Consider the following 27,930-nt stretch of genomic DNA (forward strand, 5'->3'; position numbering starts at 1 on the left):
AAAATTCAAAGGGATGAAACATTATCAACACTCAACACAGGAATTGTGCATTTCTGCATTTTCCTTCATGACAGGAAAGTGATATGGGTTTCTTGATTGTGAAATTACTGGTAGATAGTGGCAAATCTGAAGAGCTCACTATATATTGTCAATTTAACCCATTCCTGGGGATAATGACTATTTCTTCCAGAATTAAAAAAAATACTAAATCAAACAAAAAGTACTTTCTAGTTAACACAATTAATATTTAACTAAGAGGCTTCATTAATGCTATTACTGTGAGCCAGAAGGGAAGAAAAACAAATTAAAGGCCAAAGATTCCTCTGCTAGACAGGCTGAAACCTCTGAAAGCAGAAAAGATTTCAGTTTCTCAGTGGAAACACAGGTATTAAAAGATTTGTGCAGACAGAGAGAGTGGCATTATTATAAGAAAACGTTAAATACCCTTTATGATATGCCACTCAAGTGTCTGCTATAACAATGTTTCAAAAGTGGAACATTTGCTTTCATGGTCTTTATACTGAACAAGCACTTAATAGCTATGGATATATGTCATAAAATACTATCACACCTAAGTATAAATTGAGTTCTACAATTAAAAAAAATTCAATATGCAACAGAAATAAATCATTCTGATTTTGCACAAAGGGAATGTGAATTTCGTTAAAGCAAAAAAGTCTGAGTCCCATATGTCATGCTAATTCAATCAAAACAGAGTAAAATATAATGACTGAAGAACTATCAATATTGCAGTTATCAAACTAGGTGATAAATTCTTTCACCCCACAGATTTTCATTTTTTAATTCAGGTATCACTACTTTGTAATAACTGTCCTTGTACTTTTTTAGCTATTTATAATAAGATCTGAGTCCTCTTTTTGTATATCACAGCATTGAATATTTTTTAGAAGGATCCTTTTTTTTTTCTTCCTTTTTTAGCTGCACCCCCGACATACAGAAGTTCCCAGGCCAGGGATCAAATCCGAGCTATAGGTGCAACCTACGCCACAGCTGCGGAAACATCAGATCCTTAACCCACTGTGCCACAGTAGGAGCTCCTAAATATATATATATATATATATATATATATATATATATTTTAATTTACTTGTTTGTTTTAAATTCACTCTTTAAATTATCTCAAAAATCCTCCTAATCAATTATTGGAAAGGGAACATTAATGGTATATAAGAAATGTCCAATGTAGGCAATGTCTATAAGTCAAATATTTTTCTATTTCTTGCAAATAAATGTTTTAATATTTATTTGCTAGTTATAAAACTGTATGTTTGCATACTGGATACCACATAGTTCTAAAAATTAGACCATGTAAAAGAATGCACTTGGAAAAATTTTAAAAGACAAAAATATGGCAGACTACTAGTGTTCACAACAGTACTTGAATCACTTATGTCAGTTAAGTCCCAAAGACTGCATTGGGAACTAAGCTAAGTGCCCCCGTCATAAAGGAACTGCAAGTGCTTTGAGAAAAAAATCCTAATTAGCACTTCTGCTTTCATCATGTCAAATACAGACTCTATGGGAAACCAAGTATGTCTGTTCCTAGGGATTTAAAAATATTTTAGGCTTTATAGTTATTTTAAAAAACACTTTATATCTATTAGTAACACAAAATATTTAAACTTAGAATGTACCATAAAATTCTATGTTTTGCATCCTCATAGCAGTGAAGAGTCCTTCATTCAGTTAATCAAAGAGATTTCTTTTTCTTTAGTTCTAAAGTCACAGCCAAATTAAAAACTTCAACCCTCACCATCCAGAGATTCAGTTCTAAACACCTACCACATTAGTCACCAGGTTAAAGTGATTCTCAGCTCTCTCATAGGTATGAACAATAAAAATCTGTGTACTGATACAGGACAGACTAAGGAGGGAAAAAATGACTCTTGGATTTTTCATTAGACATTCTACAAATTCATTTTTTTATTTTTTTTTTGGTCTTTTTGCCTTTTTCTAGGGCTGCACCTGTGGCATATGGAGGTTCCCGAGCTAGGAGTCTAATCGGAGCTGTAGCCAGAGCCGAGTCTGCAACCTATACTACAGCTCATGGCAACGCTGGATCCTTAACCCACTGAGCGAGGCCAGGGATCGAACCCTTAACCTCATGGTTCCTACTGGATTCATTAACCACTGAGCCATGACGGGAACTCCAAATTCGCCAATGCTTTATTGATAAGTACATGATTATCAATTTCAATATGTTACAGAAATCTCAGTGATTGGAATGACGTGAAGATCTGGAATCAACGTTAGGATAATCAAATGATGTTTACTTGCTTGCTATTTTTTTCCTGTTTCTAAATCACAGCTGCACTATCTACATGTCTTCCTGCCAAACAAGTGTCAGGAGAATCTTGCTTGTGTCAGTTCGAACTGAGTGGTGCGAAACAGGAGGCCAAGGGGCGGGGGGACTCTGTTCTGAGCACTGTGGACTGCACTATGAGCCACATCATACCTCCCTTGAGTCAATATATCTCTAACTGAGAATAAATAATAGCAATCCTTTATTTGGGGGAAAATTGATAAATAATGCGCTTTTGTGATCTTCGCCTTTGAGAGCAGTCCTCATAAAAACTGCGTGGTGGTAAAAGGGTATGATGTCCTAATTTAGCATAATTAACAAGGAAACTCCACATGCTTGTCTGCATTGCTATTAAGATGGGGCTCAGACCTAAGCCATATTTTCTTTCATGGGTAGAAAACAGTGCCTCTGTGTTGCCTATTCTAAAAATTATTTAACATTACATGTGTGTGTGTGTATATACATATATACTTTTGTGACTTTTCTGTTACAAGATTATGCAGTTTACCATAGTTTAAATGAGTCTTATAATGCATAAGATTATATACACACACATACGCACAATTCCCCTCCCGCCACGCCCATAATAGGATTACTAATTTGGATCATTTATATTCTCTTTCATAATGCTAAATGCTGCCCAGGATACTACTCAAATCTGCAGCTCAATTTTTTTTTTTCAGTCAATCTGAGGAGGATAACTTTTTTTTTTTTTTTTTCGGGTCACATCCACAGCATATGGAAGTTCCCAGGCTAGGGGTTGAATCAGGGCTGTAGCTACCTGTCTACACCATAGCCACAGCAATGTGGGATCCAAACTGGGTCTGCGACCTACACCATAGCTCATGGCAACACTGGATCCTTAACCCACTGAGCGAGGCCAGAGATCAAACTCTCGTCCTCATGGATACTAGTCAGGTTCGTAACCTGCTGAGTCATGCCATGAATCCCCATGGAGAGTATAACTTTTAAGTCACTTTAAAAATTCAATTCAACACACACATCTACTGGGTATGCTTGTAACTGGAACCATCCTAAAGACTGAGTGTTAGAGCAGAAATATCTTAAAGAATGGTTTAGGAAATTCAGTCTCCCTAGAACCAATAACTATAAAAAGGGGGGGGGGCAGAAAATATAGACATACACAATAAACAAGAAAAAAATAGACAAAATACTGTTTTTAAGTGTCAAAAATGAGGCTGGAGTAATGCAGTAAGTACTGTAACATATCTGACTTCTGAATACCAGGATTTTCGGTGATAACCAAAAAGTTGTAAAAACAGCTAGTGATGAATATTATAAAGGGGAAGAGTAAAACTGACATAAAATGGGTTCTTATTCATTCTTTGGGCTCAGAGAAACCTGTTATAAGGAGTGGTGTTTAACTGCCACCTGTGACAGGGACAGAAGCAGTGGGGGCGGTGGCCGGGAAGTCTCGGAAACAAGAGAAGAAAGTCCTTAGAAATATTAGATTCATTCTCAAGGGAAGGAAACCCATGTGCAGGTTAGATGGAATGTCAACTGGTGCAGCCACTATGGAAAACAGCCTGGAGGTTCCTCAAAAAACTAAAAATGGAACTACTGTAGGGTCCAGAAATCCCACATATGCATATACATCAAAGGAAATGAAAACAGGATCTCAAAGAGATACCTACACCCCCATGTTCTCTGCAGTGTCAGTCACAGTAGCCCGGGAATGGAAACAACCCAAGTGTCCGCCAATGGGTGAATAAAAAGAGAAGATGTACGCATGTACGTGTACGCACGCATGCGCGCACACACACACACACACACACACACACACTGTACTATTACTCAGCCATGAAAATGAAGTAAATCCTGCTTTTGCTACAGCATGGATAGACCTTAAGACCATTATGCTAAGTGAAGTAAGTGAGACAGAGAAAGGCATGTTGTAGGCTATCATATATGTGGAATCTAAAAAAGCTGAATTCATAGAATTAGAGGGCAGAATGGCACTTACCAGAGGCTGGGGGTTGGTGGGAGATGGGGAGATATTGATCAAAGGACACAAACTTTCAGTTGCAAGATGAATAAATCCTAGGATCTCATGCACAGCATGGTGAGTACAGTTAAGAACCCTGCACTGTATTCCTGAAAGTTGCTAAGAGGTGGCTCTTCAATATTCTCACCACAAAAAGAAACAGCAGTTACAGGAGGTGATGGGGTGTGAGCTAAAGCTATAGTGGTGATGTTTTCCATCTATAAATGTATCAAATCGATACCTGTACACTTTAAACTTACATAGTGTTAACAGCCAATTTTATTAAGTTTTTTAATTGAGTTGATTTACAATATTGTATTAGTTTCAGGTGTACAACATAATGACTCAATATTTTTTACACCTTATACCCTATTTAACATTTCTACAAAACAATGGTTATAATTCCATGTGCTATACACTACATCCTTGTTGCTCACCTATTTGATACATAACAGTTTGTATCTCTTAATCCCCTATCTTTATTTTGTTCCCTCACCACTGGTAACCACTAGTTTATTCTCTATATCTGTGAGTCTGTTTCTGTTTTGTTATATTCACCACTTGGTGTTATTTTTTCAATTCCACGTATGCAATAGCTCAATTATATTACAATAAAACTGGAGGGGAAAAAAGATACATCCCCAAGATTTAGGAAAGTGCCATTTACATGTTCTGTTTCTTTCTGTTCCTTTTGTTATAGCAGTCTTGCTAGTTGTAGACAAAGTGAACCACAGCTAAAACCCCAACACTCCACGGAATCCAGGATTTAGAATTTCAACAGCCAGCAGCTTAGTCTCAATAATTCAACACATGTCCTTCCCACCTCTGTTGTGAGCTAGGAGCTGGTAATCAAAGGCAGATAAACTCTTTGGCCTTGTTTACAATTTATGTGTGTAAGTGGCCAATGAAAATAACGTCTGGTCAGTTTTATCCCAGCCCCTGAGCACATGGAGAGGGGCTATGGTTCCAGTTGCACCTGCCATGTGCTGCCTCTGCAGAGAAGCTTGGCACATGAACCATAAAACAAGGCCACTCTGTTTGGCAGTTGGCAGCCCCAAAGGCCTCTCTTGTTATAAACAACAAATGATTTTTTTTAATGAAAATGTACCTATTAAATTATCTTTCAATAAAGTAAATTAGGGAGGGATGTCATGTAACCTCTGAGTTACAACCATTATTTATGGGGCAATCAATCTGAGCCAGCAAGATCACCGGGAGCCATGCTTGCTGTGGTGGGAGGGCTTAGAGTTTGGGGCACTGGGGACTCAGCCCACGTGCAGTTAACCCCTCCAGTAAAGGCCAGTTTTGTGAGCTGAACTCCATTTTCTTGCATTTTATGCATGATTAAATGGTAATGAAGCTTTAATGAAAAGTGTTAGTTAGGCTGATTACAATTAATATAACTGCACTAGTCAGTTCTTATTGTCACATTTTACATGCTATGCAGACCTGGCAGGACAATGGGCCTTGAATGGGGTCTGAATATCTTCTGAGCATCAACAGTGCCTTGTTCTAGAGAAGGAAACACTGTCTTAAAGCAAAGGGAAGGTAAAGACCCGCACGACAAAGGGTGTGGTGTGTCCCCTGTAGTGGCCATTAAAGTCGCCCACCGACACACAGCTCTGAGGATAAGCCTTCAGAAGCCCCACACTCAGGAAGTGGGGTTCTCCTCCAAAGATTAGTTTAGAGCAAGAAAAAAAAATGATCATGTTTAATTAAATAAGGAAACATCAAATAATGGATTAGACTATGTTGATTAAATTAAAACATAGATAGTAATCTTTATAAAATGAAAACAGTCTGCCTGGTAGCAAAACATGAAGTAAGGATAAATAAATGTATAAAGAATTATAAAATTTCAAAAGTCAACCAAGATGCATACATTTTATTAAATCTGTCACTGGAAAACACAGTCTATATGGACCCTACTTCTAACAACAAACATCATATAAAGATCATTTATCTTAATTTTGAACAACAGATAGAGGAGTTCCTGTCGTGGCTCGGTGGTTAAGGAATCTGACTAGGAACCATGAGGTTGCAGGTTCGATCCCTGGCCTTGTTCAGTGGGTTAAGGATCTGGTGTTGCCGTGAGCTGTGGTGTAGGTTGCAGACGTGGCTCGGATCCCGCATTGCTGTGGCTCTGGTGTAGGCGGCAGCCACAGCTCCGATTCAACCCCTAGCCTGGGAACCTCCATATGCTGCGAGAGTGGCCCAAGAAATGGCAAAAAGACAAAATAAATAAATAAATAAAACAAATAAAATATCACTGCAAAAGGCATACATGTTTAAAAAAAAGATTTGCATAATTGTAAAATTTTCAAGCACATTCGATTAGAAAACACTTCTTAACCACTGAATATGTATCATGTTCTCGAAAGACACACACATTCTGTCCTCCAGGAACTCAGCCTAAGTAGACTGCAAATAAAATGCTCACACAGGATGAGATATGCACTATATCGGAAGTATAAGTGTTGCATTTGGGGACTGTAAGTGACAACATGATTACTTCTGCTAAAGGAGTCTTAAAAGATGGTGCGTCCACACGTGGGTTCATTAAGCAAGCAAAGAGGGAAAAGCCAAGAGCAGTGTGTAAAATGAACATATACTAAATACATGCATCCTCAGGGGAGGCTGGAGCCCTGCTGGGTGGAGGGCAGTTATGTTGAAAATGTAGATTTTTTGGGTAGTTTGCATAAAGGCTTTTATAGCCTTTATTCTTGGCAATGGGGAGAATCAGACATCTCTATGGCTGAGATGAGAAGACAGTGGAGAGGTCTGGGCAGAAGCAAGTTGCCTCATTAAGACCCATCCTGGAACGCCAACCAGGTAAGCTAGTACCTTAACAAGGGCAGGAGGGCACTGAGACAGTCAGCCATGAAAACACATTCCATCTGAAAGGACTCAGACCAAAGTGGCCAGGGATCAGGTAGAGGGAACGGATTTGGGATTTTGAGCACAGACTCTACTGACTTTGATGCGCAATTATAGACAGGGTGGAAGATAAAGGGGTCTGTAAAAATGACTTCAAAGCTTCTGTTATGAGTGACTCTCAGAATGGAACTGATGTTCACCAAGATGCGAAAGGCTTGAAAAAAGCCTGGTTTGGGGAAGGAGTGGACTGGAAGTGCAGTCACGTTTCACGTGTTAAGTCGCCTGCCTTCTGTCTCCACGTCAAAATGGAGGGCTGTTGCCCAGGTAGCCAGACACTCAGGTGAGAGGTCTCTGGAATCTGATGGAGGGGAAAGAGACAGAGAATGAGCCTAGTGACATCCGGCCTTCACAGTGTGGGGAAGGCAAGATGAGAACCAGGAAAAAGGCTATGATAGAGAGGCTGGTGGAAGAAGGAGGAGCAAGAGAGCGTGGGGAGAAGGAAGGTGGTTGAGGAAGGTGTTTTAGGAACAGAGAAATAGTCAAAATTAAAAAGCCCTGACCAGGTGTGGAATTATGTGACAAAGGTAGAGCTTGATGTTTAATTCTTAAGCTTTAAATTTATTAAGAAAATCTGATAATTCAAATGTCTCTTAAAAAATGTGCCAGTAAGTATTTTTCTCCAATAATTAAGTTATATCTACAATATTCACATAGTATTGGCAGACTATCAGGTTAAAATGGCTTACCAAGAAAACTATTTAATGCTATTGAATAAATGTCATTTTTGCTTTGCAACAAAGGTCATACTTAAGTGTCAATTATTTGAGGAAAATATTTAAGTTCCATTATTCCTAATTTTATTTCAAAATCATAGATCAGTGGTAATACTTCAAAGAATGGCTTATGAATGGCAGCAAAATCTAACTGCTACTTAAAGTACCTCTTTTTTTTTGATGTCCCAGGATCGTGAAGACAAATGGGTATTTCCTGCCTTCTACCTACAGAAGAGCAGTGAGGCTTGAACTGGAGGGTTAGGCTCTTAGGCACTTTTGAAAGACATTCAAGTCTGGGGTTGGGAGCCTCCAGCCTGGTTTAGTTTCACAGCTGGATTCTCCGGGTGGGGGTGGAGGTGGGGGGCTCAGAAAGTGCCCAGAAAGGGGAGTGGAGACAGGAGCACGGGTCCTGAGAGTCCAAGCCTAAATAACCATACCTCCCAGCTGCTAGTGCTGGAGCAGGGTTCTGGGACGTGAATCTGACAATGTTCCTTTTGCAACTGTATCCTTTAGGGTCTAACATAAAACCCACGACCTACTTCCAACAGGGGATTGGAGAGCGCTTCTTTACAAATGCTGGGTTTGTCGAATTCCAAGTAGAACTATGCGTGGTTACTGGGAGTCGGTTATGGAAACCTGGAAAAGGACACGCACGGACGTGCTTCTTGAGAAAAACCTCAGCCCTGATGGAGGGAATCTGACAGGGAGAGACCGTGCATCTCTGCCAGAGCGCCCCCTGGAGGCACCCAGCTCGAACCACAGAACACAGTCTGTGTCCACCCCTAGGGAGACTGGGGAATGGTGGGGGGGCTGGTCGGCAAGGTCAGAGGGAAATAATGACGCACAATGTGGAATTATGCAAATCGAAAGATGCTCATATTTGGCGCAGTCTCTTCAGTTTACAAATAAAGCAGTAAGAAAAGAAACAGGTCAGTTGCAAATCTTTAGAGGTCAAGACAGAAATCCAAGTTTTCAGCATTACAATCTAGGCCGTTTTTCTCAATTATGCCAAGAAAAGTTTTAGTATCGTGTTTTTTTCCTTTCTATAGAGTTTTCTTTCTTTTTTATTTTATTTTATTTTATTTTTTTGCTTTTTAGGGCTACACCATGGCATGTGGAAGTTCCCAGGCCAGGGGTCGAATCAGAGCTACAGCTGCCAGCCTACACCACAGCTCACAGCTGGATCCCCAGCCCACTGAGCAACGCCAGGGCTCAAACCCGTATCCTCACGGATGCTAGTCAGATTTGTTTCCATTGTGCCACAGTGGGAACTCCCCCCTCGCTATAGAGTTTTAAGGACCTTGCAAAAACTCATTAAAAAAAAAAAGGCCTCAGAGCCAATGCTACATTTTTACCCTTAAAATAATATTTCTCAAAGTATATATCAAATGTTATGTTAAACCATATGAAACTGCCAACATTCAACCATTTTTGTATCTGCAAAAAAGGCAATTCCATATGGTTGAAACTAGAACACTTGGAAAATCAAGTTTAAAAAATGAAGCAGTTTCATTTCTATAGGAACTTTAATGGGTGTGTTCATGTTTACCACTTCCTAAGCATCAATATACTAATTACTTGGGAAGAATAACAATGCCTGTGCTTCAAATAACCATAGTAAGGGACACTCTTTTGTCTTTAACCCAAACTAGAAAGATGTCTTTTAAAAAACAGAAAATCATTAAGGGATATAGAAAAATGAGTGGTTTCTTTGTTCCAGATGAATATTTATTTATTTATTTATTTATTGTCTTTTTGCCATTTCTTGGTCCACTCCCGCGGCATATGGAGGTTCCCAGGCTAGGGGTTGAATCGGAGCTGTGGCTGCCAGCCTACCCCAGAGCCACAGCAACGAGGGATCCGAGCCGCATCTGCAACCTACACCACAGCTCACGGTAACACCGGATCCTTAACCCACTGAGCAAGGCCAGGGATCGAACCTGCAGCCTCATGGTTCCTAGTCAGATTCGTTAACCACTGAGCCATGACGGGAACTCCCTCCACATGAATTTTGAAAAGGGACCATTTTAAAAGGCCAGGCACAAAATATAATCTTATCATATAATCCAGTAATCACACCCCTTGATATTTATCCGAAGGAGTTAAAAATTTATGTTCATACAAAAACTTATATGCAAATGTTTACAGCAGCTTTATTCATAATTGCTAAAAGTTGGAGGCAACCAAAATGTCCTTCAGTAGGTGAATGGATAAACAGTGATACAGCCAGACAATGAAGAATTTATTATTCAGCCCCCAAAAGAAATGAGCTATCAAACTGTGAAAGATGTGGAGGAACAAGCCTATCCTAAAAGGCCACATTCTGTGTAATCCAACTATATAACACTCTGGAAAAAGAAAAACTATGGAGACAGAAAAAAGACCAGTGGTTGGCAGGGGTTGGGGTGGGGAAGGCAGGAATAGGCAGAGCACAGAGGATTTTTAGGGCAGTGAAACTACTTTACATGGTATTATAATGGTGTATATGTGTCATTATCTGTTTTTCTAAACCCACAGAATGTCCAACATCAAGAGTGAACTCCAGGGAGTTCCCGTTGTGGCTCAGTGGAAATGAACCAAACTAGTATCCATGAGGATGCAGGTTCACTCCCTGGCCTTGCTCAGTGGGTTAAGGATAAGGATCTGGTGTTGCTGTGAACTGCGGTGTAGGTCAAAGATGCAGTTTGGATCCCATGTTGCTGTGGCTGTATCATTTGACTCCTGTCCTGGGAACTTCCATACACTGCTGGTGTGGCCCTAAAAAGCACAAAAAAAAAAAAAAAAAGAATGAACTCCAAGGTAAACCATATGTGTGATAGTTTACCTTGTGTGACTCGGTGTGATGGTGACATGTCCATGTTGGTTCATCAACTATAACACATGTACCATCTGGTAGGGATGCTGATAATGGAGACAGCTATGTATGGGGTGGGGTTCAGGGGGCAAAGAACTTTTTGTACCTTCCTCTCAAATTTACGGTGAACATAAAAATGCTATAAAAATTAAAGTATATTTAAAAAAAAAGGCCAGGAGAGTATAGAATGGGTAAGAGAGGAAAACAAACATAATCTCATAATAGTAACAAGTTTTTTGTTTTGCCAAATAAGGACAGTACATCACACACAATTACCATTGACTCTCACCACAATTTCTGAAGACAGAGGACATTTTTATCTCATAAAAAGAGCTTGGGTGATAGAATCTTGGAATAATAATTTTTTTTTTTTCCCCCAAAGCAGTAGCAAACTTATCTTGATCTTTTGGACACAGACCAGTAAACACTTTACCACACACAGGTTCTATTCTGTGAGCATACATTCACAAATTACAGCTCAAAGCACAGTGAACCAGAGGTGAGAAGCTGTGCAGATTTTAACCTCTATTTTATTACCAACCCTTTAAAGCAGCAAATTGACCTAAGTCCATTTTCTTATGTAAATCCTGAATATGGCTCACCAGTGACCTACCTGGAGATAAACTGAGCTGGAATGTATTTATGTGCAAATTCCACTGGTTTTACATGATGACTGCTGACCCGGAGTGCTACCAAACGCTGTGACAGCTCTACGTGGTGCCATCTGAAGAGTCCTCAGAGACTAAAGTGCCACAAAATATCTGCCCCCCTTCCTTCTCAGGAAGCCACTCATTACAAAAGGGGTGGACAACGAAGGTGGAGACCATCTTCAAGAGGTGACAGTTTAAAGGGGAGGATGTGGTGTCACACTAAGTCCTGCACTACTACGCTACCTGAGCTGATAGAAACCAGCCCTACGGAGGGAACCTGCGGGCCCATCTCTGCAGGGAAATTGAGAATAAATGGTCCAAGCTGCCTGAAAACATCAAGACCTCGTGGCACCAACCAGCATTGGTGCTCGGCAAGAAGAGCACCAAAGATAAACTTGACCTTCCAGGAGAGACCCACATCCATCTTGGGCCCAAGTTTGGATATTTAGTGATTATCTCAAAACTTTTTTTTTTCACATAACAAAGGAGAGCCACTGTGTGTTCCCATCTGAGAATGAACAGAATTTTCTAAGGCAAATCATTCTCTTGACAGGAGTTTTCAAAATTTCGTGTTATGTTCAACTTAGGTATGTTCCTATCTGAGGAACCCTAAGGTACAATGAGGTTCTGTCTTCCCCACCAGATCAAGAAAAAGGAGCTGACACCTACTTGAGAACTGAATGGAGAAGCCAGACTTGCTGATGAAGAAGTCACTGTCGAACTGAAGGGTGAGCGAGTTGAAGGTGCTATGGATGTCCTCGGGCAGCGCTGAGCCGCTCCACTCCTTCAGCAGGATGTCGCTGTCCACCGGCCCGTCCCACACTTTCAGGATGTCGTGGGCCAGCTCCGTGTCAAACACGATGAAGTGGAGGCTGCAAGGGGAGCACAGCTTGTACAGTGACTGAAAGGACCCTCCCGTCCAGCTAGGACGCCCCAGCACAAAACTCGAGTGCCCTCCAGCCCGTATCACCCACACAAAGCCCACCCCAATGTGTCTCTTCGCTGTCTGACGGCTATGGATGTAGGCAAAGGGCCTCAAAGAAGTAGGTTCACTCCTGCACATCAGAGAGCAGCACCACCTACTTGTCTGTCATAGATACAGTGGGACTACAGAGCTTTTTATGCTGTGCTGAGCCTTTAAGGATGAAACTACGCCTTTGGAGACTGTCAGCTCTTTTTACAATTCAAAGCTTTTTCCAGGCTCACAAAGCAAAGATGGGTTGGATACAGGTTCGATCCCTGGCCCCACTCAGTGGGTTAAGGATCTCGTGTTGCCATGAGCTGTGGTGTAGGTCGCAGAAGCAGCTCCAATCTGGCATTGCTGTGGCTGTGGCATAGGCCAGTGGCTTCAGCTCCAATTGGACCCCTAGCCTGGGAACTTCCCTATGCCGCAGGTGCGGCCCTAAAAAGCAAACAAACAAACAAATAAATAAATTTTTTTAAAAAAGAGGTCAGATTTCTAATGTATGTGGTGTCCATGTCGTTCCTGTGGGTCCCCACTAGGTGGCAGCACCCACACCTGGAGAAAAAGCCTTGCAGAGATGATGTTTACACCTGGCCGATACTGTCTACCTGTGTCCCAGGGATCTCATCTTATGCTGTGCTTGTTTCTATACATTTTAATTTCAGGAAAAAAGTTCATTATTTGAAATACAAACACAAAGGCAGAAATATGTAGTATAAACTCCTTTCTTTGGAACATTTTAACATACTTCTATCAAATTTACAGATTTTTTTTTAGAGCAACTTAAAATCTCTATGTCAAAGAAAGCTTGCTTTCAGAGGCAGCAATGGAGCTGTAATTCTATTTATGGCAAAGCAAACAGATAAAATAGTTTAATATCAACAAATAACTGTATACAAATGCCAGTTATTTACTTTGTGCATATTATATATTTAAAGAAAATATCTATCTTACCCTGAGTACGGTATAACATATGTAGTATATTTCTAAATGTTCAATATAAAATGCTTCAGTATAGAAGAAAGTAGAGAATATGGCAGACACTTGGATACCCACCACCACATGTTACCCTATTTGCTTCAGTTCTTTTTAAAAAATAAAATCTTACAGACACAGTCACAATCTCCTTCCTCTCCACTTATCCATTTGTTTTTCCTCTTACCCCATATTCTGAAATTGTGATGGTCTCTTCTCATTTATATTTTCATAAATTTCATATACTTATGTGTATACATATCTGCAAACAGTATGTAGTACTATTTGTATGTTTAACAATGATTACATAATATATGCCATTTGGGCATGTAGGTGCTTGTATTATTTTCATGTTGCTTTTTATATTCAGCATTTGGTGAAACTCTTCTCAACTGAAAACTGTAGATTTTGTTAACTCACTTTAGAAGCAGAGTAAATGCTCATCTGTCTGGTCTTCTAGCAAAAGACAGCTAGCTTCCACATTTTATTGTGACACGTGCTTATCCTAGAGCCTCTCTGGGTTCGACAAGAAAAACTGCTACATTGTCCTGTGTGATTTTTTTTTTTTTTGTCTTTTTAGGGCAACAGCTGCAGCATATGGAGGTTCCCAGGTTAGGGGTCTAATCAGAGCTGTAGCTGCCGGCCTATACCACAGCCACAGCAACTTGGGATCCAAGCTGTGTCTGCAACCTACACCACAGCTCACGGAAACGCCAGATCCTCAACCCACTGAGTGAAGCCAGGGATCAAACCCGAAACCTCATGGCTCCTAGTCAGATTCGTTTCCCCTGGGCCACAACGGGAATTTCCTTTCCTGTGTGATTTTAACTGCTCACAGTCTCACAATAAAGTACAATGTCTCTGTGTTGTCACATCGCTATCAAAATTCCATTAGCTGGAGCTTAACTTGTTGGTTCCAAGTGATCTTCTTTTTCTAATGTGTACATTTAGGGCTGTGATTTCACATTAAACTGTTTATCATGTGTCTTTTACATTCAAAATGGAGGATGCAATTTATTGATTTCTTGCTATAGATTTCTATTTCTATTCCATTTTGGTCAGGATGTGGACTATAAAAGATAGTGATTCTCTGTATAATTGATTTTTTATTGATTAGTTTGTTTCTAATTAGTGATCCTATTTGTACATATTTCATATTTACTTGAACAGAATTGGTGATAAAATGAAAACAGGATAAATATCCAACAACCAAAGAATTAAAAATTCAGTAAATACTGATCTATATGTAGAAAGTCCATAAAAGTGAAAAAAATGTAGAAAACATTGTGTTCTTTATTTGCCTTATATAACTAATTTTATCTATTAATTCCAATAATTTTCCTACAGTTTTTTTTGAATTTTTATATCTTTAGTGGTAGAATTTAATACTTTTCCATTATGGGATTTTAAAAATACAATTCAAATACATTTATTGAAATAAATAAATAATTAAAAGTTTAGTCTCTGAGGTTGGGGACAGGGCAATGAGATCCAATGTCACCATTTCTATTCATTATTCTGGTGGTTTCGGCCACTGCTATAAGGCAAGAAAAGGTCATAAGATTTGAAAAGAAAAAAAGAGTAAATCAATCTCATTGATGTAGATAACAACTGTTTACATAGAATGTCTGTAAAAACCTACAAACACTTAGAATTAATCAATTTATGTATACAAGATAAATGTAAAAATATAATTTTCACAAAACAGCCACGAAAAGAAAGTAAAATAAAAATACTAACTCTATTATTATCAAAAGGGTGCTATAGCTGCGATTAATTCTAACAAAAGAGTGTAAGACTTTCTGACAGAAAACTACCATTATTGAGACAAATTATATAAGATCTACATAAATGGGACAATATACTATGTCAAGGATCAGAAAATTCGGCATTGGAAATGGCATCAGTTTTCCCTAAACTGATGTGTTGATATAATACGATTCCAATCAAAACCCTACTTTCCTTGCAGAAGGTAACAGTTGTTTCTAAAATCATATGGAGGAGTTCTTGTCATGGCTCATCGGTTAACGAATCCGACTAGGAACCATTAGGTTGTGGGTTCGATCCCTGGCCTTGCTCAGTAGGTTAGGATCCAGCGTTGCCTTGAGCTGTGGTGTAGGTTGCAGATATGGCTCAGATCCCGTGTTGCTGTGGCTGTGGTGTAGGTCGGCAGCTACAGCTCCACTTCGACCCCTAGCCTGGGAACCTCCATATGCCACGGGAGCAGCCCAAAAAATGGCAAAAAGACCAAAAAAATAAATAAATAAATAAATAAAAATCATATGGAAATGCATAGCAAGGTTCAAGAATAGCCATAGATATCCATATGAAAAAGAACAAAGCTGGAGGATTACAGTACCAGATATCAGTACTTATTAAGGAATTCAGTAATTAAGATAGAAAGGTATTAACATGTATGGACAAATAGATCAATGGAATAAAGTTCAGTAACAGGACTGATTATATAAAATTATATATATAATTATCTGGGTTATATATAATATGAATTTATATATAGTTATCTGGCTTATATGTGTGTGTGTATATATATATATATATATATATATATAATTACCTGGTTTATGACAAAGGCTGCACTACAGTCTAATGGAGACAGACTGACTTTTCAACAAATGGCCAATTGCATTGCACTATAGACAAAAAAATTCCTTGAATTTTCCTCATACCTTACAGAAAAATTAAATCCAGATGGAATGAAAATAAATAGAATGGAGATAAAATAAATCTCCCACAAAAATCCTGGAGATAATACTTTTTATAACTTTGGAGAGGTAGGATTCTTAAACTGGACATTAAAACACTAAGAAAAGAACTTCCCAAATATTTGGTGTAACGATTTAAATACAGATGCACTAACCACAAAAGAAAAAAGAGCTAAAGTGAATTTGATTCATTGAAATTAAAAACATATCTTTACCAAAAGATACCATTATGAGACCAAAAAAAACCCCAGAGTATCAGAATATAAATGGTGAATATATAAACAATAAAACATTTCATTCAGATGTATAAAAACTATATACAAAACAATAAGTAAAAGATGAATATTTGGTAGGGAAAGAAATGGGCAAAAGACTTAAACTGACAATTCATAAAAGAAGGTATTCAGTAGACTAATAAGCATATAAAAAGGTGATGGATTTGATCAGTCATCAGGGAATAGCAAATTAAAGTGACAGCACACTCACTAGAATGGCTAAGATGGAAGACTGTCAATGCCAAGAACAGTGGAAGGTGAGGTACCTGGGTGTCATCTACACCGCGATGGGGTGTGCTTGGTATAAGCACTTTGAAACACTTTGACAGTATCTACCAGAGCTGTCTGTAGGTTTATACCTGAGAGAAAAACATGCGTACATCCACCAAATAATTCATGAAAGCATATGTAACACAGCACCACTTACAAAAACCCTGCACTGGGTAAAGCCAACCCACAAGCCCATCGACAAGCAGAATGAGTAAATACATCATGGTGTATGCATGTAGTAGAATAATTTACCTGTATCAGTGGGAGCGAAGGTTGAGGCACTCAAGACACAAAACTAATCACACTGTATCATTCAATTTTTAGAAAGTTCAAATTAGGCAAAATTCATCTGAAGTCAGGATAGTGATTGTGCTTAAGAGTGGATAGTTTAGGAGTTCCCCATCATGGCGCAGTGGTTAACAAATCTGACTAGGAACCATGAGGTTGCGGGTTCGATCCCTGGCCTTGCTCAGTGGGTTAAGGATCTGGTGTCGTCGTGAACTGTGGCATAGGTTGCAGATGTGGCTTGGATCCCTAGTTGCTGTGGCTCTGGTGTAGGCTGGCGGCGGCAGCTCCGATTAGACCCCTAGCCTGGGAACCTCCATATGCCGTGGGAGCAGCCCTAGAAAAGGCAGAAAGACAAAAAAAAAAAAAAAAAAAAAAAAAAGAGTGGCTAGTTTGACTGAGTTTACTCATTGGGCACATATTGGGTCTTGATCATGGGGTGTTTTTTACAAATAAGATGAGCATATCATTTATGTGGTCTCTTATGCCTATGTTAGATGTTAATGAGAAGCTTACCTAGACAAACAAAGACTCACCTTGGTGCTCTAAGCTTTGCCGTTTGGGAAATACATTGAAATTCAACAACAAAAATGATACAACACAATTCAACTGTAGATAAAGAAATGGCCATTTTCCATTAAAAAAATACTGAAAGTTAATGTATGGACATCGTATCACTAAGTAGGGAACGTTTCAAAACTGAATTTAAAGAGTATCATCCTTAAGGAACAATTAATTGTTTCAGACAGAGATGTGCAAGAGAAAACACAAAACAAAACATACACTTTGCAATGCACAGGGTTGCAAGTTTTGAGAGGTGCGAACAAAGCATCAAGTGAGTATAGAAGGAATGTGTCTACTTCTGCCTCACAATGTCTGAGGAGGGTCTCATCAGGCAGAGAAAAAAGAAGGATAATTCAATAAAGAGGATGAGAGAGAAAGTGACTAAACAAATAGTTCATTAATATGCTAAAATGTAAAAATATAAAAGTTACAAACATAAAAGAAAGAAAATTATATAAAAAAATTTTTTTCCTTACCAGATTGGCAAAGATTATAAACACTTTATCCAGTTTCAGTAGGAATGTGGAGACTCCACCTTTTCATATACTGTTTCATACCTACTCTTTTTAAGAGCAATTCAGTAATGGCGATAAAAATTTAAATGTGGAGTTCTCGTCATGGCACAGTGGTTAACAAATCTGACTGGGAACCATGAGGTTGCGGGTTCGGTCCCTGCCCTTGCTCAGTGGGTTAACAATCCGGCGTTGGCCGTGAGCTGTGGTGTAGGTTGCAGACGCGGCTCCGATCCCACGTTGCTGTGGCTCTGGCGTAGGCTGGTGGCTACAGCTCCGATTAGACCCCTAGCCTGGGAACCTCCATATGCCGCAGGAGTGGCCCAAGAAATAGCAAAAAGACAAAAAAAAAAAAAAAAAAAAAAAAAAAATTTAAATGTGCTTACACAGCTAGTCCAGCTTTAGGGATGCATCACAGACAGTATCCTAGAGGTAATATATCAGGACAGTGGTAGCATGGCTGATAAAGTGAAAAACTGAAAACAACATGGATATCCCAATAGGGCATAGTTTAAATAAATTATGGTGCATTCAGGCAATAGAATCTTTTTCAATGACTAAACAGAATGAGGTGGAATTATAAGTGAGGACACAAAACTTTGACCATGTTTATTGCCTGAAAAAATCTTCAGAATAATATTAAAGCATGATACTATTTCTCAAAAATAATTAAAGTAGATAAACAGATAAATCAAGTTTTATAAATATATGTATATGTGTATATATATGTATATATGCATATTGGTGTTTGCATAAGAAATTATAAAAAATACAGAGTTCCTGTTGTGGGCAGCAGAAACAAATCCTACTAGGAACATGAGGTTGTGGGTTCGATCCCTGGCCTTGCTCATGGGTTAAGGATCCGGCATTGCCAAGAGCTGTGGTGTAGGTCGAAGACTTGGCTCAGATCCTGCGTGGCAGTGACTGTGGTGTAGGCCAGCAGCTGTAGCTCTCATTGGACCCCTAGCCTGAGAAACCCCATGTGCCATGAGTGCGGCTCTAAAAAGCAAAAAAAAAAATAAAAAAAATTGAAAAATTATAAAAAATACATACCACATTTTAAACTATAGTTACTTCTTATGTCTAGGATTACAGCAAACTACTTTTTACATTTTTATCTTTCTGTAACACCTTTTCAGTATTTCAAAAATTGGGAAAATAACTTTGAATGTCATGACAACGAACTTGAATTTATGTTACACATAATGAGCCAGAGAAAATATGTGTATTTTTAAAGTGGGCAAGTGAAATGATCAACTTTGTTTTACAGAAATATTTGTACTATTTTTTATTTTTTAAGGCCACACAGCACATATGGAAGTTCCCAGGCTAGGGGTCTAATCAGAGTGCAGCTGCTGGCCTATACACAGCCACAGGAACACCAGATCTGAGCCATGTCTGCAACCTATACTGCAGCTGATGGCAATGCCAGATTCTCAACCCACTGAACAAGGCCAGGGATTGAACCTGGATCCTTATGGATACTAGTTGGGTTCATTACTGCTGAGCCACAATGGGACTGTCAAGAAATATCTATATTAAGACACACAGAAGTGCCTCAATCATTTGATCCAGAAAGAATTTTCCTAGGCATTTATTCTAAGGTATTAACTATAAATAGAAAAAAGCTTTACTTGCAATACTATTTGCCATATGATTGTGTATAATATTTAAAATTAGAATAATGTATTTCTTTTTGGCCATGCTGACAGCATATGAGAGTTCCTGGGGAAGGGATCAAACCCACACCAGAGCAGTAACCTGAGCCACAGCAGTGACAAAGCTGGATCTTTTAACCTGCTAGGTCACCAGGGAACTCCAGAAATCACGTAAATCACCAAGAGAGACAATATTCAATTATAGACACCCAAACTGTGGAATATGCATTGGCCCATGTAAGAAACGTGAACACAGTAATAGTGATGTCTGGTATGGGGATAATGTATGCCTTTCTTTTTTACACTTTTGAAAATGCCTAGATATACATTCATTTGTCAGCCATATAAAAATAATATGTTAATTAAAAAAAAAATAAAGCGTGTTCCTTAGAGTGGGAGCAGTGGGTGAGAGAAAGGCCTCACAGAATGGATGGATTACAGGCCTAGTGAACCATGAGGGTCTGGACGGGGGAAGTAGCAGGGCTGATGTGAGGAGCCCCTGGGGGCTTCAGTCGTGGAGTTACCGAGATGTATGATCAGGACCGTGGACTGGACAGAGGCTTGTGATCCAAGAGGTTTGCCTGGACATCCTGCTACGTAGTGACCACCTTACATAGATGACACATTCAGAGGGAAGGAACCATAGGACAAATGCGGAGTCCAGAGAAGAAAACGGATTCTTTTTAGATGAGATAATGAGAGTTAAATTCCTGCTGAGGGGCTGATATCTTTAACTTGGCCCTCAAAAAATGGGAAGACTCTGAAGGTGAGGCAACAAAGAGAAATTAGGAGTGGGGAACAAGGCGGGGAAGAGGGAGAAAGAGAGAGAGGGAGGGAGGGAGGAAGGGAGGGAGGGGGAGAGAGAGAAGGGAAGAGGGAAGGGGAGGGGGAAGAGGGAAGGGGAGGGAGGAAGAGGGAGGGAAGGTGGGGGAGAGGGAGAGGGAAGAGGAGGGAGGGGGGAGAGGGAGGGCAAGAGGAAGGGAGAGGGAGGGAGGGGGAGGGAGAGAGAGGAAGAGAAAATGGGAGGAAGGGAGAGCTGTGATGGTGAGGCTGGGATTGGAGATTGGAGACACATCCACACTGTTGTGCTAAAATGTAAGGTACACAGAGTCAGAGATAAATCTCTCAAAGACCAGGTGCCAACTCAAGAAGGCCTTACAGTTCTGGCTAGGGAGCTTATGTCCGCTGATTAGCAAAGGGGCAGCTGAGAGACTGCAGCAAGTAAGGATGTGAAAGGTAGGTTTGGAAGGCTCAGGTAGGAGAGGATTAAAGTAGGAGCAGAGGGAGGAGCCTGTGAAGTAGGAACTAGGAACCACAGATAAGAAGAGACAAACAAGGGTTGGGCTGACAAGGTTTGAGCTTATACCAACTAATTATTTCTCAGTGCCCATTATGAAGAAATTTGGTGTAATCCACCAAAAGAATACTGTGAGACATAAATTAATACCTGGTGTTTTTTCTCAGTTGGGAACATCCTGGAGACTGGAGAAGGAAAATAAGGAAAAGCAGAAGATAATACTGAAAATTAACATCTCTGGCCCTCTGGAGGAAGACAGGCTTTGACAGAATTAGGGGATAAAGAAGTAGAAAGAGGCTGGGGGCGGGGTGATGATGAAAATAATCATGAAATTGACATGTCTGGAGTTATCTGTGAGGATTTCACCTCTGGAACAGCAGCAATGCCAATGCCCCTACCATCAATTGTTTCTCCTAAACTCCATTTAAGTGTGGCTGGAATTTCACTTCCGTTGTTATCACTTTTCAGGTCGTTCTGCACTTTCATCTTTGCCAGCCAATTCCCTTTGTGATTATCCTTTTTTTGTCAAATGTCAAGTGGGTTTAACACTGGAAGACAAGGAAGCAACACAAGGACACATTTTGCTGTCTGTGCATGAACTTGGTGCAGACGCCTGGCAAGCAATTGCCCATAGGAAGATATGCGATCAGGAATGGATTGCATGGGCATCTGTGGTTTATGCCATGATCTGGGGACAGAATGGCTACAAGAAATATTTGTCCTTCGTGCAGGTCCTCACAGCAAATCTACAAATATGACTGAAATCTGAATCCCACTGCTGTTTAATGAATGGGGGTCACTGAAACTGTGTGTATCAGCATCTCCCACTGTGAGAGGTACCTGAAAATTCCTCCTCTCTCTCTCATTCTCCAAGTGGCTGGTAGGGCTTCCTAAACCCAGCAGCTTCTTCAAGGACCCCAAACTAAGGAGGAACGGAGTCTGGCCTTGAACCCTGGGCAGACATTGAAGAGTTACTGTTCTCTTCTCCTTGGATGGCTGAAATTCTCTGAATAGTTATTTCCTCACATCATCCACAGAAGGAGATAAGATAACCCATTGTGGTCTTAAAGGGAAAGCATCATCTTTGAGATACTTTGACTCCTGGCCCCAAGCCTATCTTGTCAGCACATTTCCTATGTCTGGATCTCAAGGTTGGAGGAGAGGGTCCAGTGAAGGATCACTTTCCTGTTGTTTTCCTCTTAAGTCTACATCTCACAGGGACCTTGAAGGCTGGTAAAAAACAAAATATTCCTAGGTCTTCAAACCAGATCTCCCCCTACTCTCTCTCTAGCCCACTGTGGCCTGAGGTCTTGAGATCAGAATCATAACCAATATTTTACTTACGTTAAAAGTCTGCATGGGAACTGTTTTGACAGTCTTGATACATTTTTGATATGCCTCTAATGTTTTCAATACTGCATGAACTTTCTCAAAGAATCCCTCTCAACTCTACCTCCAAGTACAACTTCTTGGGAACAATGAGGAACAGAAATACTTTCAAAGTGAGTTTTCCAGACAATTACACTTGCAGAAAAGCAATTAAAGCCAGGGAACAATATACACATATGATTATGTGAAACATCCTCTTAGTGTTGCTTGCTGAAAGTGTTTATAACACTGTTACTTTTATTGTATAAATTACAGCTGTGCTCAGCAAAGAACTACACTGGGTCTCAGTGACATGTTTATGTATAACTCAATGTGGCTAAATTGACTGCAATGTCTTATGATTGGTCTTTTAATTAAATTTAGTTCCGGCAACTACTTTATGGTATATGTATTAAAATTATAAACCTCTTACAGACCCAGGTACACTATAACGATAACCATCTTGGGGTCTTCCACTACCTTGAACAAAAAGTAGCAATATGCAATCAGAAAATGCTCCAGGTCACAAGGAAATCAAAATAGGCCCAGTAATAATTGCCCTGAAGTGTGTAAACCAGACTTCTTATAATTTCTGATATCCTGTTACTTGTTTATTCTTTGAGAGTGAAAAACATTGACATTTAAAAAAAATCATCATAGCATGTATAGTAATGAATTCTATTTATATTAAGAATTTTTAATACTAATGTTTATACTACTAATGTATTCCCCATTTTCAAGCAAACAGTGTAGATAATATTGGCTATGATACCAATGAAATAACTAAGACTCAGTAAACTAACCAACAAACATCAAAGACCAGAGCCTATTTTTCTTAGTGTCAGTACCACTTTAAGCCTAAAATTGTATATTATGTACTTTTAAATATGTTATTTTACAAAATGCCATACTAAAAATTAGTGCATGTTTTCCTAATGAAGAGAATTCACCAGAAGCATTTGGGGATGAAGCTGAATATTGATTGAATTAAAATAATTATAAGTATGATGCTTGCTTCTTAACTTCCTTATTACGAGGGACTATATGCCTTAAATTAAAAAGGTCTATTTACAAATTGAGTAACCTGAAAGGTATGTACAAGAAGAAAGAAAAAAATTCCCCAAACAACAAATTGGTGTAGGCATCGTCTCCCACAATGCTAAAAGTTAAATGACAAAGTCAGTTCATGATACAAAAGTTGTACATTTTTTATTCCTCCAACCCATTATTAATTTTTCTTATTAAAATGTTAATGAAATATTAGATTTACCTCCAAAAAGTGAATTTGTCACTTGGTTTGCATTTAGGGGAATGAGTGTTCATTCTGTTTTGGGAAACATGTCTCAAGGGGTTGTGTAAGAGAGAAAAATAAGAAATCGTCCTGCAGGGAAATAGAACCTGTTTATGCAAAGTCATTTCATGAGTCAGAGATTGATTCCTAGGATTTTTCACAGTCAAATTCAGTATAACAGCTTTTATATTACTCAAATCAAGCATTTATGAATTTAAAGTTAAGAATTAATATTTAATTTAATTTAGTTCATTGTAAAAGTGACTGCATTGATTTAATGACGACTACAGATTCCTAAATACTGTCACTCAAACGTGCCTTATTTGTATCCCAATAGATCCATAATCACCTAATTAAACTTTTTCTTAATGAAGGACACAAATTAATTTTAAATGAGTTACTGTAAAGTTATGTTTGCATTATTTACATGCTCTAAGGTCCTTCTCTTGCTTCTTGTGCATAAGTATTTCTTTTTTAGAGCTTGAAGGCAGTCAGAATCTGTGCCATGTCAGTTTAACTCACCTCCAAGGTGTTAATGTGATCAGACGTTGGGTATGGTGAATTTCAGGGAGGAGAAACAGAGCACCACAGAATAGAATAAGCATGTCCTCTCACTCTTCATCCCATTTGATGTCTACTAAGTTGTAAAGTTGCAGGATGAGAAGCTTCTATCTGTTTAACATACTCTACCATGTTTGCTAGGGCACCATTTGTGAATAAGGACAAAACCCACTTGTTCATGACATTTTCATGCATCCACTTGCCCCATAAAGAGGTTTCTGGTTTTGACCCATCACTTTCAGTTTTTTGATGTATTTGAAGGTGAGCTGCCATGATTCTTTGGTCTTTGGCGGGCAAGATAAATCAGGGAGGAAAAAGGATCAGAAGAACGTGGATCAACTTGGGGTGGTGGTCCACATATTTTCTTTTTTTAAATCTTTTTAGGGCCGCACCCATGGCCTATGGAGGTTCCCAGGCTCGGGGTCAAATTGGAGCTGTAGCCACTCGCATACACCACAGCCACAGCAAAGCCAGATTCGCACTACGTCTGTGAACTACACTACAGCTCATGGCAACATCAGATCCTTAACCCACTGAGCAAGGCCAGGGATAGAACCCACATCCTCATGGATACTAGTCAGATTCATTTCTGCTGATCCACGACAGGAATTCCTGGTCTACAGATGTTTTTAAAAAATAAACTTTGAGGAGTGGGTCTCAAAAGAACTACAATGAAAGAGGAGAGTTAATGGGAGGAGAAAAGGAATTTCTAGAGGTATGGCTGAAGAAGGTAGGTTCTCTTCTTGTTAAGATCTGTAATCAAAGAACAGCCTATTCTAAAATTACTTTTTGCCTTATGTACTGAGGTTTTAACCCAGCCTTCTGATTGGCACATGGAGAATTACTTTCAAAAATGACTTTTGTTGGTTTCCTCGTTAATTAAAAAGTTACCATCATTTAAGACCATCAGCTGAAATAGAACACTTTTTGTTGAAATGTTTGCATGATTTTCTCCGATTTTTCATGCTTCTGTTCTATACGTTCAACTTTAGACTGGAATACTGCCTTGGTCTCCCTCAGGCTTACGTCAGAATGTCACAAAATGTGAGTTCCCATCATGGCGCAGTGGTTAACGAATCCGACTAAGAACCATGAGGTTGTGGGTTTGATCCCTGGCCTTGCTCAGTGGGTTAAGGATCCGGCGTTGCCGTGAGCTGTGGTGGAGGTTACAGACGCGGCTCGGATCCTGTGTTGCTGTGGCTCTGGTGTAGGCCTGAGGCTACAGCTCCGATTGGACCCCTAGCCTGGGAACCTCCATATGCTACGGAAGTGGCCCAAGAAATGGCAAAAAGACAAAAAAAAAAAAAAAGAATGTCACAAAATGACCATGTATCCTCCCACCTCTGTAGGCGGGTCCCATTTCCTGGGGCCTTAGTAAGATAATTTCCACCTATGAAGGGGTAGGGTATATTTCTTCAAACTTTATTTTGCCCTTTGGAAGATGGCATATTAGCAAATGCGAGGCAAGCAGGAGTTTGAAATGTCTGCCACCTCTTGCTTCTAGGAACCTTCCACCATCACTAGTTTCCTGAAGGGACAGAACTTGATGTGGAGAGAACCCAGCCTTTAACTGTTCAGCTGCGGCCGCCAAACCTGAGTGAGGCCTCCTAGACCACCTGTCCCAACCAGTTAGAATTGCTTGGGCAACCCACAAAGTCAGAAGCACATACATAATCATTTTCAGCAACTAAGTTTTGGGGCCCAGCTTGTTATGCAGCAAAACCTGATACACTTACCTTATTTTTGTCTCTACTGCAAATGGCCTAACACAAGTTTTAAAAGGGATACCAATGTGAGTACACAAGCCAACACAAAATTTGGCCCCATGTTTCCATCTTCTTCCTGAGATCACAAACTTAAAACTAATCATGGATAACAACAGATGCACTACCATCTCCACCACAATAGGAGATGTGCTTCTATTCTCAAAGCATTGAAACCCAAGAGAAAAGTACCTGATGGTCTTTCCTGGGTCTGCCTCTATGACCCAGGTACAGTGGAGGTTGTTGTCATAGGGAGCCGGATACCCAGGAGACAAGATGCGGCCTGACGTGGCTGCGTGGATCTGCCCACCACATTCCGCTGCAAGGGACACAGAAACACAGGGAGGTTACTCCAGGCACCAGAGGCTTCTCTGACTACTTGAAGACACCCAAACCCTCACATCTGTGCTGTGTACACAAGGAAATAGTCACCGCCATCTATTTCTCCTTGTCATTTGTTTCCTTGACTTGTTCCCTGGTATCCTCTTGATGGAAGAGCAGTACTCTCATCAAAGTCAAGAGAGCAAAACAATGAAAGGCTGTGTTATTATTCTAATAATAATTCTGTGCATAGTCTTCAATAGAATAGTACTAAGAAGTCTGTCTTTCCTACCTGAAAAGCCCTGTAAATCCCAGGAACGCACAGAGAGAGAGAGAGAGCAGATGCCCTCTCCGTGCTGTGGAATTAAATCAGACGGCCACAGGCCTCCACCTCCATTTGCACTGGACGGAACTCACCCATGCAGGATGGCAGTGGTCTGTCCCACACTCTCCGGTCACCACTCAGACAGGTCAGAGTATTGGCGCCGTGCATAGCATAGCCAGGGTTACAGCTATACTGAACCACCGTATCTGTGAAGTGGCCTTCGTCCCGGATCCTATAGCCATAGCTGGGAACTCCTGGATCCTCACATTTCACCAGGTCAAAACCTATGAGAAATGAGAAAAGGAATGAGAAGTAAGGGTAGAATCAATGCAGGGAACTTCCAGATGCTGGGAGATCTCACTGGATCCTAGGTCAGGGCCCTGCCTTCACTATCACAGCCTCTAAAACTCCCAGATCTCAGCTTGGTGGGAAATTTCCCGCTCAGGGAAGGGCTCTGTGGTTCTACCTGCCACACCCTCTGAGCTTGGAGTGAGAGGCCCTGAGCTGCACCCCTAACCCTGAGCACAGAAGAAATTCTAGCGACGAACCATCCTAAAGACTGTCAAAGGAAGCTCTAAGACTGAAAGGAACAGATGACGGAAATGAAGATGGAGCTTCTGCGGTGCCCAGAGCCAAATATTGCTTTTAGGCGAGGCAATCATTTAAGGCTTAACGTATGCCTCTCCTTACATCATGATGCAAATTGTGACCATTTTAAAAAGGAGAGCTGGAAGCCTGAGGGACCACATGGGTTGTTTTCATCTATTTCCACCTAAATTTGACATCTCCCTTTTCACAAAAATAAATAAAACTAAAAAGAAAAAAAATGAATGTGTGATTTTTGCTAAGTCTGCCTGTCAGATCTGCATTCTGAATGCTTTCCCTGGAGGAAGATAAATCCTTAAACTCACAATATCATTTTCCCTGATGATCTCCACCTAATCAAGGCGGAGTTCCGCAGGTCTGTTCAGGGGAGAGAAGAGTCCACATCTGGTCATTAACATGCAGTCGCCAAGAAAAGTTTCCTTCTATAAAATATCAGTCTCTACCAATTGTGCCTTCACAATAATTCTGTTCAGCTATTTAAGGAATGCAAATAACTGTAATTCAAGAGGCCCAGAAGGAAGCACACAGACTATATCAAAATTCCGTGCAAAACAAAGGCATGTTTTAAATAGTCGTAAAGAGGAAGTTGGAATTAAGGGAAGGGTCCCAGTCACCCTAGATTTCAGGTTCATTCAGCGATCTGGCTACTCCATTCTGACCACGTGGTCCCAGCACCATCGGGAAAGGAAG

General features: G+C 40.0%; 1 protein-coding gene across 1 annotated transcript in view; it reads right to left on the reverse strand.

The window, feature by feature from the left end:
* CSMD1 (CUB and Sushi multiple domains 1) overlaps positions 1-27,930 on the reverse strand; it is a 1,882,041-nt gene that overhangs the window by 255,473 nt on the left and 1,598,638 nt on the right. The window contains 3 exon segments of the mRNA XM_021075826.1: positions 12,152-12,354; positions 26,181-26,307; positions 26,727-26,918. Coding sequence (XP_020931485.1) covers positions 12,152-12,354; positions 26,181-26,307; positions 26,727-26,918 — 522 coding nt within the window.

Source organism: Sus scrofa, chromosome 15 (assembly GCF_000003025.6).
Source record: "Sus scrofa isolate TJ Tabasco breed Duroc chromosome 15, Sscrofa11.1, whole genome shotgun sequence".
Taxonomy (NCBI): Eukaryota; Metazoa; Chordata; class Mammalia; order Artiodactyla; family Suidae; genus Sus; species Sus scrofa.